At 45.1% G+C, this 14,913-nt stretch overlaps 6 protein-coding genes across 6 annotated transcripts; 2 read left to right on the top strand and 4 right to left on the bottom strand.

Moving 5' to 3' along the window:
• Window positions 1–1,005: 1,005 nt before the first annotated feature.
• Window positions 1,006–2,527, bottom strand: LY89DRAFT_668628 (uncharacterized protein; the record flags this gene model as incomplete). Its single annotated transcript, XM_018213050.1, has 2 exons — window positions 1,006–1,209; window positions 1,250–2,527. 2 exons carry the CDS (start codon window positions 2,525–2,527, stop codon window positions 1,006–1,008), a joined length of 1,482 nt encoding a protein of 493 aa, XP_018071644.1.
• A 1,660-nt stretch (window positions 2,528–4,187) lies between these two features.
• LY89DRAFT_733151 (uncharacterized protein) lies at window positions 4,188–5,072 on the bottom strand (the record flags this gene model as incomplete). The annotated part of the gene is made up of 1 exon (XM_018219765.1): window positions 4,188–5,072. One exon carries the CDS (start codon window positions 5,070–5,072, stop codon window positions 4,188–4,190), a length of 885 nt encoding a protein of 294 aa, XP_018071643.1.
• A 1,459-nt stretch (window positions 5,073–6,531) lies between these two features.
• Window positions 6,532–6,999, top strand: LY89DRAFT_561412 (uncharacterized protein; the record flags this gene model as incomplete). Its single annotated transcript, XM_018208460.1, has 1 exon — window positions 6,532–6,999. A coding segment is annotated over one exon (468 nt), but the record flags the coding sequence as incomplete, so codon positions are not given.
• A 2,021-nt stretch (window positions 7,000–9,020) lies between these two features.
• Window positions 9,021–9,629, bottom strand: LY89DRAFT_733149 (uncharacterized protein; the record flags this gene model as incomplete). Its single annotated transcript, XM_018219764.1, has 1 exon — window positions 9,021–9,629. One exon carries the CDS (start codon window positions 9,627–9,629, stop codon window positions 9,021–9,023), a length of 609 nt encoding a protein of 202 aa, XP_018071641.1.
• Window positions 9,630–9,960: 331 nt separating this feature from the next.
• On the bottom strand, window positions 9,961–11,544 carry LY89DRAFT_746806 (YVTN repeat-like/Quino protein amine dehydrogenase; the record flags this gene model as incomplete). Its single annotated transcript, XM_018221103.1, has 1 exon — window positions 9,961–11,544. The coding sequence occupies exon 1, from the start codon at window positions 11,503–11,505 to the stop codon at window positions 9,961–9,963; it is 1,545 nt and encodes a 514-aa protein (XP_018071640.1). The 5' UTR covers window positions 11,506–11,544.
• Window positions 11,545–13,215: 1,671 nt separating this feature from the next.
• Window positions 13,216–14,196, top strand: LY89DRAFT_684372 (uncharacterized protein). The gene has a single exon (XM_018214868.1). It carries the CDS (start codon window positions 13,233–13,235, stop codon window positions 13,935–13,937), a length of 705 nt encoding a protein of 234 aa, XP_018071639.1. The 5' UTR covers window positions 13,216–13,232; the 3' UTR covers window positions 13,938–14,196.
• Window positions 14,197–14,913: the final 717 nt, after the last annotated feature.

Genomic DNA, 14,913 nt, shown 5'->3' with positions numbered 1-14,913 from the left:
GACCGTTGGGGGACGCACGCCGCAATAATGAATATTCATACTCTGCTGGCACAAAGACCGCAGTGTTGCCTGGTGGCAGATTGAGGTTACAGGTGAATCTTTTGTCGGGTGTTTGTCGTCGCGGCCAGTGCTTCAGAAACTCTCCACCAGCACTGACTTGGAATGAAAGAGAACACGACTCTCCACTTGGCGACCCCACGTCTCTTATTCTGGTGCAAGAGCCGCCGGCACTTCATTTGAGATCGAGATTGATTGCGCCTTCAATACTGCTTAGCGAGGTTTGATAATTGATTGTTCTGATCCGTGCCGGAGCTTATGACTGAGTAGTTATTGAACTCGGGCTCTCCATCGGTGAAATTCGTGGCCGAATTGCGATAGGGCCTAAATTCACAAAATGTAAAGTATTGCGCACAACAAATTAAGTTTATGTGTAATATTTTTTAATGAGAATATAGAATAGCTTCTTGATAAGTCAGAACTTGAACCTAATTAGAAACGAACTATGCAATAGTGTGCAATGCTGGAGTTGGTACAGGACATTTTAGCGTTCTCGAGTGCCAAAATCGGCTAGGAATTTCACAGATGGAGAGCTCGGGATACACGAACCAACACATGTTGGGTGAACAGGAAGCATCAAACCTCTGTTGTACGCAATTGTACGCCGGAGGAAGTTCACTTATGATTATTTGCTTGCACATACTTTTCACCAAGATTGACTGCCTCAAGGCTACCAGTACGGTTTCATTAGTTCTGTTTTCATGCTTGCTATGCTATTGCTATTGTTTGCTATTGTTGATGACGATTTCGGCAACTTCTGAATATGGACCATCGAGTGGTACCAAAGAAAAAGTCTCCTACTTTGCGCCTGCCAAAACGATGCTGATATGATTGTCTTGTTGTTATTTTTGTGGTCCTGCCAGCCCTTTGGTTCATACCCAGTTTTCTCCGCTTCTTGTGTTCTCGGGGTGAGCTTACCAAACTACAAACACAGCGAATGTTCCTCATTCAATTTTCCTTTGCGGCATCCGCAGCAACCGCAGCAAGCCTCGCAGTCTCATGCTTCTCGTAAGCTGGCTTTGCGACTTGCTCTTGAAAGGCTTCCGCAGCTAGCAATGCTGCTCGCAAGTCCTTACCAAGCCAGTAGTCGCTAGCTCCGATGTAAACACTTGAATGCCTCTCTCCTCTCTTCAAAGCAAGCCGGTTAGCTTTCTTCCAGGTGTCCATCCAAGCATCAACCTCCTCCATATACCATTTTGCAAACGATCTGCGGCGGCGTGATTTCCCACAGAGCAAGGTACTCGGCATCGAAGATCTTGCCCGAACCCAGTCGAACATTATAATACCCTGCTTGCTTGCCCATTGGAATTGTTGGGTATTTTGCTGCTGTTCTTGCATTGATATTGATCAATGTTAATTTTGTATTGTCCGGATTCTTTTTGATTTTGTATTTCTCTTGAAATTTAGGGATGAAGTACTCGATGAGGTGTGGCAGACTATCAGACATTGAGATAAAGGAGGTCAAGAATCTATTCTTCCAGTTGGCGTGACGCTCGATCTTGATCTTCCGCAGGGCGGCAGTGTTCAGGACTCCGTATGCTTTAGCAGACTGGAAGCCAACTCGGTCATCAACGATTCTTGACTGGCTTTTATCGTGAAAAACACGAAAGGCGAAGTCTGGCAGTTCCTCGGACTTTTCTGGCGTTGTGCCCCAAGGATTTGCGTTGTCTTCTTCCCCTTTGAGGCGCTCGAGAATTTGTTTTGCAGTCTTTGGATGAGGAACATTGTTGTTTGGGGACTTCTTCCTCTCCGTCGCATTCTTGTATTTCTCCATACAAGCACGGGAATCCACCTGCATCTGCTCCACCACTTCTTTAAGCTGTGCAAGATCTGTTGGCTGGTGGGTGGAGTTCAATTTCTCGGCTAGACGGTTGACCAGGAGAAGGTTGAACATTATATTGTCATGGAGTTGCTTGTACAGCTTGCCTTGTGCTATCTCATATTTCGATAGCTCTGCTGTCCGCTTGTTCGAAACATTGAAGTCGTTGAGCTTCCGCTTTTTCGAAGACTCTTGTTGCGATGCCGGAAGTGCTGTCCCCGGTGGGATCTCGTCATCGGACATATAACCGTCATATAAGGAATCGTCCACCACACGAGATGTGCCAGGTGTGTTAAGCTTCAAGTCGAGTGCCTCTTCTTCATCCACTAGGGCCGCCGATTCCTCTTCTTCTTTCGAGGTCTCAGTCTGCTTCTCGATAGTCTCATCCTCTTCGATATCCTCGTCATCCTCATCTGGCCCAACAATGAGGGTGGGGGCTTCATCTTCAGAATCATCAACAATGTCCATCGACTTCTCCATGGCATGATGTTGCACAAGTTCTTGAGAGGAACTTAGCTTCTCAGAATCTAGTCGAAGCTTCTTCGCAACGCGATTATCGCCATCCTCCTCGTCACTCGCGAAGCCAATTTCAGGGTCGGGGTTGGCAATGGGGTCTGAGGCACTGCCATCGGAAGCATTTGGTTCCGGCATGCTGGAAGACTCCCACTTGGTACTCACACGCGGGATCCAAGAACGAACTGTGATAAACACGTTGTTAGAAAAGAAGTTCTCTTAGCTGTCTGGGGTGACAAACACTGGGATAGCGGGGTTCTCGTTCCACTTGAGTCATGAGACATCCTAATTCTTTTGACGTTCTGCTTCAGCCAAAGGTTAGCTAAGAATCCACAACAGAAAAGACTGCTTGACTACTTGGCAACGTCCTTGGGGCGTTTTGGGGGGTGATAGTGAGTAGTAGTGAGATAAGCAAGAAAGTGAGTTCAATTGACCTCAACTTTGAGTTAAAGAAGATCAAACTTGTCTAGCAATGGAACAAGACGAAATCGAGTTCAGGTTATGCCCAAGAGTCTGACGATCGTGAGTAAAAAGTTGAAAGCTGAAAGTCCTTTGTGTTGCAATTGTGATCCTTGGTAGAGTGGTGAGAGCGATCAAAGCTCAAGTGCAATGAATTGAAGATAAAGAAAGTGGAAGGCCAAGTCAGAGAGGATAGAGAAGGTAAGAGTGCGTGGTGATGGTTGAGAGAAGAGTAAGTCGTATTGAAGAGACTTGAAGTCAAGTTGCGTTAGCTCAATCAAAGTGGATGTTGAACTTCGGTGGGGACTGGGTAAGAAAAAGTTGTAGTGCGGATGGAGTGAAAGAGGAGGAAGAGAGATGGGGGGTTCTTTTATACGCAAGTGAGGCTGCTCAAGTGGCGCTAACGACGAGCATACAGCCTTGCCTCGAGTAAGCACAATACTACTGAGTTCGAAGAGAGTCACTTTTACTTCGAAGTCTTGAAGTTTTTTTAGATCTTGAGTTTTCCTTTTTTAATATTGTCTAATGCCTCATTTACGCTTACACTTACTTGCCTTGCCATTTTTGGTAGCTCTTTTTCTTACTAATTCCCGAAACCTTGGTAAGGGGATTAAGCGTGGAGGATTTTTAGCGGGTGGGATTTAAAAGTCTAATGTCAGCTAACAAAACCAAGGCGAGTGGGACTAAAAGCTTTACAGTATCAGCTGACCAAAAAAGCGGCCCGTCTTTGATTCGGGCTTTCAGTTAGTTTAACATCGAGCTCTCAAAGTTAGTACTCTCAAAGTTAGTACTCTCAAATTTAGTACTCTCAAAGTCAGTACTCTCAAAATCAATACTTTCAAAGCTTCAAAGTACCCATTTAATACAGTAGTGAATGCGAGCGAAGGGGCGAAGCCCCCGAGCGAGCTCTCACCTGTTGCACCCTAAGTTAGTGAGTAATAGTAAAGTATCCTAGGCTATTAAAGCTTAAGAAAGAGGTTTCGGGTAAAAGAGGGCGCACCACCCCTTCCACTTTTAAAAACATATCGGATGGTCAAGTCAAACTTTCGTTTGATTTCGCTATCAGCTGACTGTCTCAGTTTTGAGAACTACACAGCTGTTATATTAGTTGTCAAAACTAAACGCCGTTTAGTCAATCTTAACTTACAAAATTACATATGAGGCACCGATGTACACAGCAATTATGCCTGTTCGATGCACACGATCATTGATTTGATCACCTCTATCACATTCATTTTGCACGGGAAAATTGCTTTGTGGGGAAAAATTCGAGACTCGATTACAATCACTATCATCAAAGATGCTGGGTCCAGCCCTCGCAATCCAATTAACCTACCTTTCATCCAAGATAATCCCATTCACTCATAACCACATCACCATCCCTATCCATCGCATCCGGTACAGCTCCAAAGTTAGTAGAGTTAGTATGCCACTGCTGCATGTACGTACCCCGCTGCTCTGCTTGTTGTCCAAACATACTCGTCTCCTCGTACGGCTGAGCAAAGTGCACGTCCTCACCATTATTATGCCATACCGCAAGAGGCTGTAAGCTAAAAGCCGGGGCTTGTGGTTGTTGTTGCTGGAAAATTGGTGCTGCGGGCTGTTGCTGCTGTTGACCATAAACTCCTTGCCATTCTCCGATAATGGCATTTGCTTGAGAAGGATTTGCTTGGAGAGCATTGATGAGTGCTCCGAGCTGGCCGTATACTTCCGTGGTTGTCTGCACGTATTGGCCTTGTGGCAGCTGAGGTCTATTTGGGCACTGGTTGCAGTGATGGGCTTGGCCGCATGAGGGGCAGGGCTGATTGAATGGTTGATTCTGATTTTGCCAAGGAACTGTGGAAGAGGCATTGTTTGTTAGGGTTGGGCAGGCAGAGTCAAAGTGACCGGACTGTTGACAATGCTTGCAAGGTCTTGATGGCGTCTTACCGTTTTGAGGCTTGTTCGTTTGTCCACCGGTATTGTTTGGGCATTGGTTATCGTAATGTGGGCCTCCGCAATGAGAACAAGGTCTCGAAGGTGGTTTTGCCGAATCCTTAGTCTTGGGATTCTGCTTGGTATCGTTGGACCTCTTCTTGTTTTTGAAGCAGTCTGCTGTTACATGGGTATTGTTTGGTCCACAGTTGTCGCAGTGCTTCTTACCGCCTCCGTTTCCTCCTGATTTGGCGCCAGCGCCTTTATTACCACCTTTCTTACCGTTATCGTTCTTTCCTTTGTATGCCATTGTAAAGTTCTGTTTTTACCGTGAATCTAAGTGTGATAAAGAGTGTAGAGAAGGTATATAAGTATAATGTGATTGTTTGAGTGTTTGAGTGTTTGAGTGTTTGAGTGTTTGAGTGTTTGAGTGAGTGAAGAATATGATTGTGTATGCTGGGACATTGTGGGTGATAGAGAGCTTGTTATATATTGTGAAGAGTAGTTACCTCATGAAAGGTAATAAGAAGCTCTTTGAGGCGATCAATAGACCTTTGATGGCATTGTTCGCTATGTTGAAAGAAAATGTTGACAGACATTGTGTTGGACGATGTGTCTTTGTGGATACAATGAGATTGTTGATTGACGCTGAAGGTTGAGTCTGAATCTCCGCTCTTACAATCGAGTCATTGTTCATCGCTTCATGAGATACCAGCTCCTTCATGTCAAAGAGAGGCTATTGCCAATTAGTTGCATGCTGGTTCTTGCTGGGTAGAGGTGAAGATTTGAAAGAGTTGAGCTTCATGTATGAATGAAGGTTGATGATGGGGAGTATATGGAAGGGCGCTCGGCACCTAGTGTTTTGTTGGCAGCAAATTCTTTTCTTCCATGAGATGAGAGTTTGAGATGAAAAGTGTGTGTGAAATCCTAGGTCTTGAGAATATTCATCAGCCCGAATGGTCTGTCGTTTCATGGAAATCTCATACCTATGAGCATCTATTTCATGGAGGCTGGCAGGTATAGGCATCCGAGTACTTAAGTTGCTCAGAATGTTGGTCAAAGAACAGCACATTTGAGAACTATACTTACTCTCAGACTTTGGGACTTCCGAAGACATCTCGAAATGGCGAAGTAAGTAGTAGGGCATTGAAATCAAATTTGAAGACTGGATGAGAGTATAGCCATTGACTTGTGTAAGTGATCGATGTTTCTTTGTCGGATTCGAGCTAGTGGTGACCAGGCTTTCCTCGGCCTTGCTTTATCGAAGGAAGGAATGATCAACAAAGAAAGGTTGTCAGACCAGGTACTAATCATGCGAAGCCAAATACTCATAGATATCCATCCATAGATTGGTCCAAAGTAAATCGTGTTTCAAAATGGAGTACCAAAGCCGAAATTCTCTAAAGTGAATAGGCTAAACTTCGCTTAAGCCACCGCTACGTGATTATTTTGGAGAAGAAGGTGAAGTGATCATGTCGAGAGAGTTCAAGTTAAGGTTGAGAATCTATGTACATGCTTGCACACTTCTTACTGACTATCCTTCAACTTCAAAAGCTCAAGGTATTGATCGGCGAGGCTGAGGACCCACCAACCAAAAACCAATTACTGTACTTCCGCCTCAACGCACTCTCTACCGTTTGGTACAGCTTATCCTATCCTCACGCATACCCCGAATTACAGCACGATCTGCGATTCACGATACAGCAAGAATGGCAACGACAGAGCAAACAGCGAACGAGGAGCTTTGCGAATCTTGCTCGAAACCCAGCCTCTCGCACTGCAAAGCCTGCAGAACCACCTATTACTGTAGTACAGATTGTCAGAAGCGCAACTGGTCAGTCCATAAAACCTACTGCAAATTCCTCCAAAAGTTCCCGCGGAATTCCGAACCTCAATCTATCTCTTGCGCCAAGATCCACTCCTCAAACGTCCGCTACGAAGATGTCTCCGTGCCATCGAATTATGCCATGTTCAGAACCCGAGCCCTACCTATTACTGCAAAATTCGGATATCCGCTCGTCATGTCACGTTTAGTGGAGAATTTACCGCTCGGGCAGGATACAGAGAATCATCATGCGACATGGCTGAACATTGACCCAGAGTCTGGATTTGCGCCACCACACTGGCAAGGAGGTATTGGAACTGTGCTTGTTGCTGCCGCAGATGGAAGTCCATTCGATACGGAGACTCTGGGTGCGATTACAGACTATATTGGGATTATCTTGGATAACTTTGGTGGTGGAGGAGTACCGCGATGGGCATACAACAAGGCAAAATTGGATAACTATATTGAGCAGCACAAACGGGGTATATACTAGGCGGGTGTAATAAGTAGTACCGCTGGTAGTGGCGTAGTAAGGGAAAGCTTAGGGTGATGTTTTTGGCGTCAGTTTTTACAAAAAGCAGTTCTCGACAGCAATTCGGACAGCAATTCGGACTGCAATTCGGACTGCAAATGAGAAGCCCCAAAAATAATGGAGTTCACTGTCTTGAGAATTGTCAACCATCAATTTATATCTAGTTCTAATTCGAATGTGAGTTATCCCCGTCTGTCTTCCTTCTGTCTGAACATCACAGCCCCCGAGTCATCTTCGTACTGCTTGCTGTCTTCGTCATTGTTTCGCGACCTGTTACCGTCCCGGACAATGATGACCGTAGTGTCCGATATGATAGGAGGTCTGTATCATCGTGCCGCAGTGCGGACATCGTACTGGAATATGCGGTTGAAGGCTTGGGCAGCGGTGATCAGGTTGTTTATGGAATGTATTGCAAAAGTGGCATCGCCGGCGGAGGTCAGTTTGTTGATACATCTGTGTTGCTGTTCAAGAAGTCTGAACTGTAAGATTATTCTCGGGGCGTATATAAATTGGTATGCTGGGGTGATTTTGGAAACGGAATTGAGCAGAAAGGCAATGTTCGCCTTTATATACAGTCATCGTCACCACCAGATGACGAACTTCCCGTTTTCAGACTCGAGGGTGTAACATACTGAGACTATGTCTCTTCTTATATTTTTGTCGAACTTCTTTGTTCGTTACAACTCAGTCTTTTGACTTCGAGTCCTAGACTCGAATGATTTCTTGGTTTTTCCATGCGTCACAATGAAACAAATAGACATAAAACAAATTGCAACTGCACCGAGCCATTTGCTTTGGGCACGGTATTTTATGCCCAACTTTGTTCGAATCTTTATAGCTCTAGAATGAACTGCAAGATCATTTCACAATATAGCTTTCTTGGCTTGACTCAAGCTAACAGACAATTTCTCAAAAGGGCACCAAGAGAAGAATGCGGTGGTTTGCGTTTACCCCGCCCCCTTTTTAAGCGAGGCGTCTGGGGAGCCTGTAACTCGGTATCACTTCACATTATGTTTCCTCTAAGCATCACAAAGAGGTTCTGGAGTAAGCGCGCTTCGAGAGTGAAATGAAATGAACTGAAATTCCAGACACAGCAAAGTGGGCGGAACAACTTCACTGCTTATCTAAGTAAAGCCAAAACACAAAGCACCCCCCTTCTCTTCGTTGGCTCCATATTGTTTCATTTATTGTGTGCAACAAGCATAAAGCATGCGGTAAGATTTTCTCTCCTCATCGCAATCGTGACAGATTGTACCCATAAACTCCTCGATGCACTCATCCTCGTGGTGCCAGCGGCCACAGACTCTGCAGCGCTTGAAGAGACCACCTCGATCTGAGCAGGGGCACATTATTGTAGAGATGTTGATGGATTTTGATTTTGGACGCGGAGTTGTTGCGGGCTTAAAGTTAGTGTTCGAGCTTGTGGAGTTATGAATCAAGCAATACCTATCAATCGAAAAGTATGTGTAGATGAGGAGCTGAGAATGTGGCAAGGCGAAGGAGTCTTATATCTATGTAAGGAGTCTCATTGTTGAACAAAACCTTGGATGAAGCTGAAGGTTTATGCCTCCGCCATACTCTTTGATAGATTTGATTCAAAGTTTATGCGAAATCCAGATTTGCATTGTTCGAGTGCTTCACATTAAGACAAACACTCTTGTTTTTGTAAAAGCGTCAACGTCCTTATCTTAAATCTCAGTAGAACGTTTATCAGACCTCATTAAGGTCTTCTTAATAGGGATCAATTAAAGCTCTCTGAGAGGCTTGGTGCCAGTCATTATAAGCCCGAAAAACATGATTGCAAATCACCACGTAGAATCCAGACGGTTGGTAGTGAGAATACTATTTAGTTTGATTTTATCTCCAGAAAAATGAGGAATCTCGCCCCGATATCAAAATTTTCACACGTACTCTCTTTCATCTCCATATTCACAGAAAGGTCCCTCGTCATACGCCTCCCCATTCCCGTAGATGTCCACCTCAGATCTATAATACCCCAACAGCGCTCCACAAGCCAAGCAACGTTTCCTCTTACCTTCCGGTCTCGGGAATTCATTGAAGTGCCGAGAATCGAATCTCACTTCAGTCCCTTCCCGACATTGAGGGTGTGCCACGGCCATCGCAGGTCTTTGAGTCGGTGTAAATTGCAAGTGCCATCCTTGATATTCTCTATTCCTCTTGGGCTCTGCTGTTTGATCCCATGTTGGTGTCTCTGGCCGTTCGAGTTCTTCGACTGACAGTTGATGTTCTAGATCCTCGATAGATACTGAATGTTTTCGCTTCTGGGAGTCCGCCACGTAAGGAGGCGTTCGACGTGGGCGGGATTTACGATAATGCGCTGTTTGAGACTCGGGATGAGACTTCTGATTCGATTCTATAGTGGGGAATTGAGAAGCATCAATTGATCCTAGAGAATCTTGTCTCCGTTTGGCTTTCCGTAAAGCGGACGAAGAGTTGGAGTAGTGGACATCCCAGAATTGACCCATGGGTGGGTTGTAGTCACTCGACATTATTAGCTACAGTCTCAACGTTGATTGGGGTTTCGGGTGCGGGGAATTGTCTCAGACGCGGGAAACTTGATACATTCAGTACCTGGTGTGTGAAAGAGACCGAAGCACTTTTGTATGAAAGTCTGTTCTTTGTTATTGATCTATGTTTAGCTCAAAGGTTAAGTTGTATTCTAGGACAAAGGGAAGAGAGTGAACTCGAGCATTATCCTTTCAAATGGAGTTAGCACATGATGACAATGTTTTGATTTATTGAGCAGCCTATTGCAGCAAGCAAAAGTTGAAATTATTGCCAAAGTAAATTCAGACATGTTATTGTTTCAGTTCCAAATAATCAAGACTCGTTCCCCATCGTCATTAGGACATCCCAGATTCTCACTGCATCGGTGTCCATACTAGCAATGAATACCTTTCCCATCTTTTGATCCTCCCAAACTTGCATAGCGTAGCCTCCGTGTGCTTTCTCTTTCTCTTTCTTCTGTCCCTTTTCAGTACTCTCCTCAGCCTTCCCTTCATCTTCGTTAACATCTTCCTCAGATTCTGGATCAATACCAGGTCTTGTGAAGCGCCACTTCTCCCAAGTGTTCAAATCATACGTTTCGATCCCGCCATCGCCCCCAGTTAAGGCAGCAACCTTTCTTCCTCCATCCACGAACCGAACCTTGCAGCACTCAAGAAAGCCGCCCAGAAACCGTTTTGTGTCCTGATCAACTTTGCATGCATCCGTGCTAAGAATCCGTTCTTGGGTAACCTGCTTCTTCTCAACATCGTACAGAAATAGTATTCCTGAGCCAGCTCCATGTCCTCCACCTACTGCGACGAAGTTGTTGTCGGCAGACCAATCCAGAGCTCGCATCCAACCGCGTCCTGCTTCTGGTGTATGCTCCACAAGTGTGGTGCCATCGACCATTGAGTAAACGTAAAACGTGCCATTCCCGCAGGTACCAGCGAATTTTGTAGAATCCGGGGAGAAACCGCCCGTCCAATTCTGCCCTTTTGTTTCAAAGACGTACTTTTGTTGCCCAGTCGCGGCATCCCAAATGCGCATGCTTTGGTCCCAGGCTACAGTAGCAATCATGCTCTCATCGGGGCTGTAGCCCATCCACATCAAGCAATCGGTATGCCCGATCAAGGTAAAGGCGTCTTCGTTGGTGGTCATCGAGTAGATCTTGACGTCCCAAGCGTCTTTGCCATTGGAGATAGGTCGATTACCCGGCAAGTAGATAAAATGCGAACCAGATGGACTGAAGATCTCGGACTGGAAAGAGCCTTGGAGGCGGCCGTGAATGAATTTTCGATTCACAACGCTATGAGTCTTGGCGATGCGCGATATGACAGGCTCGATGGCTGAAATTAGTCTTCCTTCTTCCTCAGTCGACAATTCAATCCGTGTTTGAGCCTCTTGGAGGTTCTTGACAATATTGTCTTTAGCTTGGTTTGCGATCTTCAGTACCTCGCTATCTTCCATTATGGGATGCTTCTTCTGCTCATCGAGATCCCAGAATATGATAGTAGGCTCTGCAGGAGCTGAACCTGCATAGTTATTTTGCGCTGATGAAACCAAGACCTTAGGTTTCCCTGGTTGAAAGGCCAAAGCATCTATTCTGGAAACATGACCTTTCAGGACCATGATTTGAGAGAAACTGGTCGTGTCGTAGATGAGAATATCTTCCTTTGCTGCTATTGCTATGAGGCTGCCATCGGTGTTCACTGATACTCCATTCGGAGCTTCTGAAAGTGGAATCTTGTGCAGTTCGCGACCCCATGTTCTGAAGCCATCTTGAGCATACTTGACGGGTTCTCCAGAAGGGTCGGCGAAATCCTTCTTAATGGCGTATCGCCAGTCGTGGTAGAATTGTCCGCTAGAATATGAAGGCATGATGGATGATGAGATGTAGTGAAGAACGTTGGTTCAAAGAATTTATTTTGATATATTCTATCTGACTGCTGCCTGAAACTCTTGATGGCAGAAGGTCACCTAGAGTTGCAGCCAATAGAATAGCTAGTTATGCAGAGGGGAAGGATCATCTTGTAAGCGAGTGGCGAAATATTTTAGCCGAATTCGCCCCCTTTTACGTATCTAAGCACCTGGCCTCCTTGGCAAGAAGTTCCATCATTTGACCTTTGATGAAATACAAACTGCACGGGCAACATAGTGAGAGCCTGATTCTAGTGTTGTCAGCTCGATTCCATTGTCCAGGATTTACAGATGTCTCTGGAGCGAGGAACAATCACGGTCACGCGTAACCGCCTTGCATTCCAAAAAGAGTCCTCTCTGGTAGAATAAAGGAAAGAGTGATGCAAGTTTCACTAGATTCTCTTTGTTAAATGAATCCGGACCTTTTCAAGGTGACAGCCAATGTGGATTGCAACCTCTACTCACGAACTTTACAGGTGATACAGGGTTCCATTATTGGGTTCCATGATTGGTTTGGTGTTTGAGGATGAGTAGTACAATGGGGGACTCTTTGCCATGATGTTTTGCGCTCACGACTAAAACTAGAATAAAAAACTTGCGCCACAAAAGGTTTCAAGTGGTCAAACTAACTCCAAGAACGAAAGCATCAGGATTGTGTATATATATAATCTTCGGCTTCAGCTACATGCATAAATCATATTCATTCTCATCATCCACATCTCCACTCTCCTTCCAACCACATTTCCATCCCACCAACCTTCGAACAAGCTTCCATCTTCCCCTCGACTCACTCAACAAACTCCATCATGGGGAATACACTCAGCAATAACAACTCTGCGTCCACGTACGAATATACAACCACCACTCAAACAACCACCAACAACCCAGCCCCCGGACAGAACGAACTGAGAAGAGTCAAGAGCAACGTGACCCGGACAACGACGACGCAGAAGATTGTTTATGACGATCCAACGTCACCGACGAAGTACTGTAGACCTAGCTAGATGGTGGTACATATGGGTGCTGGCGGGGAAAGTAAAGCATTGAGAGTAGTGACACTGGAGGCAAAGGGGAGGATACTGAAATAAAAGGATGGATAGATTTCATTTGAGAATACGAAAATATTATTTGCACATTTCCAAGTGATTGTTGAAAAGAAAATGCATAATTTATATCTCTGAACATATTGGTTTACTTCAGTAGCGACGATCACGTGAATATTCCTTCAAGCTCTTCACTCTGTAGGTAGTACTGCGAAAGAGAGAGTACTATCGTAATCTTCATCTGAGATGCAACGGAGTGGTCAAAAGAAGTCTCGTTGCCTATCTTCATTGTCGCGTTGCTAGACCCTTACTTGAGAACTTCCTCTCTCCAACCAACTTGGACTTACTTTTTCACAAGTGCTTCCCAACGAAAGGACTGCACTCTCCAGCCTGACTCTGAAATCTCGACAAGGATAGCTAGCATACATGTTACTGCAAGCATCTGCTGCTCAATAGTGGATAGTAGGACTGAAACTCTCCTTGATAAAGAATCCGGCACATCCTGTCATATGAGGTCGAGCAACAAGATGCTTCGAGAATGTCACAATTAAGTATATAACTCAAAAAGACCCCCAATACAACATAAAAATCATAGTCAGCAACATAATTTCTCACACCTTTCACGTCCAGACTACCACACCCAACATGTCCCTCTCCCGCTCCGTTGACAGATATGCAGCACAACAAACTCTATCTGTTTCCAGCTTATCAAGTTCACCAACATCTCATACTGACCATGCTCGCACCTACCCCCTCAAGCAAACCAACAAGCCCCATTACAATGCGTTTTCCGAACCACCACTTTCAACTTCAGTCCCCTTACCTATCTCGAAAGGACTCAACGAGAAAGAACGAAGACCCGTGACACGGAAGCCTGTACCACAAAGCTCTGCTGGACCCGAGACGGACGACAACACCAGTGTAGGCAGTAGGTATGATACAAACGAAGTCTACAACGAGATATCAATAGCCAGGTCTGAAGCCGAGAGATATCAAAACACCCTCAAGAACAACCCCATGAAGCTCAACAAAACAGCGAACCCGTCTTCCATAATCCCCACAAGCAGATCTAGAACGCTACACGACGACAGCACACCACAACCCTCGAAAGAAACCAAACGCAAAACCTCCTTCGATTCTTTCTCATTCCACACCGGCGACGAAGCCTTCTTTTCAATACGACGTCGTGGGAGGACCCCGGAGCCAAAGAAAGATACCGAAAGCGAACACTCCTTTGAATCTTTTCATGCTGGTGACGAAGATGCTTTTCAGGCGCATTTGACGAGGTCTGCTATCTTGGCCAGGATGGGCAGAAGGGAGGAGAAGAGGTGGGGATGTTGTTTTATGTGAAGGGATGGGGGTTTTGAGAAGTTGATGCTTTGGTTCTTAGAGGGAGATCTTGGTAGAATAGGTTTGGGTTTGAATGGACTTCATCTGGTCATCATTCGCTGTCCTCTTTCTCTTTCCAGCTAACCCATAATCTCACTTGTTGCTTCTCAATTCTGAAGATGTAAATACAGCTTCCACACTTCCTCTCCGTGGGAGGAAACCTCTCTTGAATATGGCAATCAAAATGTAAATGGCTGAGGCAAGCAGGACAAGATAAGAGGTGGAAATTGGTGCACTTGCAACAATAGAATGCTCATTTCATCAGATATATTAAAGAGGCTATGTTATGAGAATCAACGAAGCTGATCTAAGAGTTTTCCTCTATTGAGAATCCGATGAGATTTCTTCAAAGCCTCCTCTAATGAATTACGCAGGAAATGGATCTTTTCCCAAAAATGTTCCTCTCCTCAACCTCATCACACTTTCCAATCATTCATTCGCCGATTCACTTCGCTGTAGGACACTCATCAAAGTTGGTCCCCCGCCCATTATGTCGCATGACACCATAATAGTCCATCGAATACGAAGTATCATCCTCCGAAAACGACCAGACATTCTAGGATAGTGGTGAGGATGAGGATGATGAGGAGCAGGAGGAGGAGGAGGACAAAAGGTTGCGATGTGCAACAAAAAAAATCTTCAATGTCTGGATTTGTACCAGACAGAATTCACACCTCTCTCCGATGAAATCTTGGGCCTGCATTTCCAAAGAGATGGATGCGCCGATGGGTTGTCACCTTTCTCTGGGTCAAGAACAATAGAGGCCTTTGTGCGATGTCGGTGATAAAGAGTACTTTGTCATTGTTGCTCCAGCTCCTTGGTTGATAAAGAGAAGATGGCACAAACAATACCATTGTTCAAGAAGAACAGCATTGTTACTTTGTGCTAAAACCTCAGGGTTTCAACGTCTGGGGATCTGCTTATCACACTTAACATC

Source organism: Mollisia scopiformis (genome assembly GCF_001500285.1).
Source record: "Mollisia scopiformis unplaced genomic scaffold LY89scaffold_11, whole genome shotgun sequence".
NCBI lineage: Eukaryota > Fungi > Ascomycota > Leotiomycetes > Helotiales > Mollisiaceae > Mollisia > Mollisia scopiformis.
This window is presented reverse-complemented; position numbering and strand designations above follow the sequence as displayed.

Coding starts and splice junctions, on each gene's coding strand:
- LY89DRAFT_684372 (XM_018214868.1), top strand. CDS start 13,233: ATGTCCCTCTCCCGCTCCGTTGACAGATATGCAGCACAACAAACTCTA.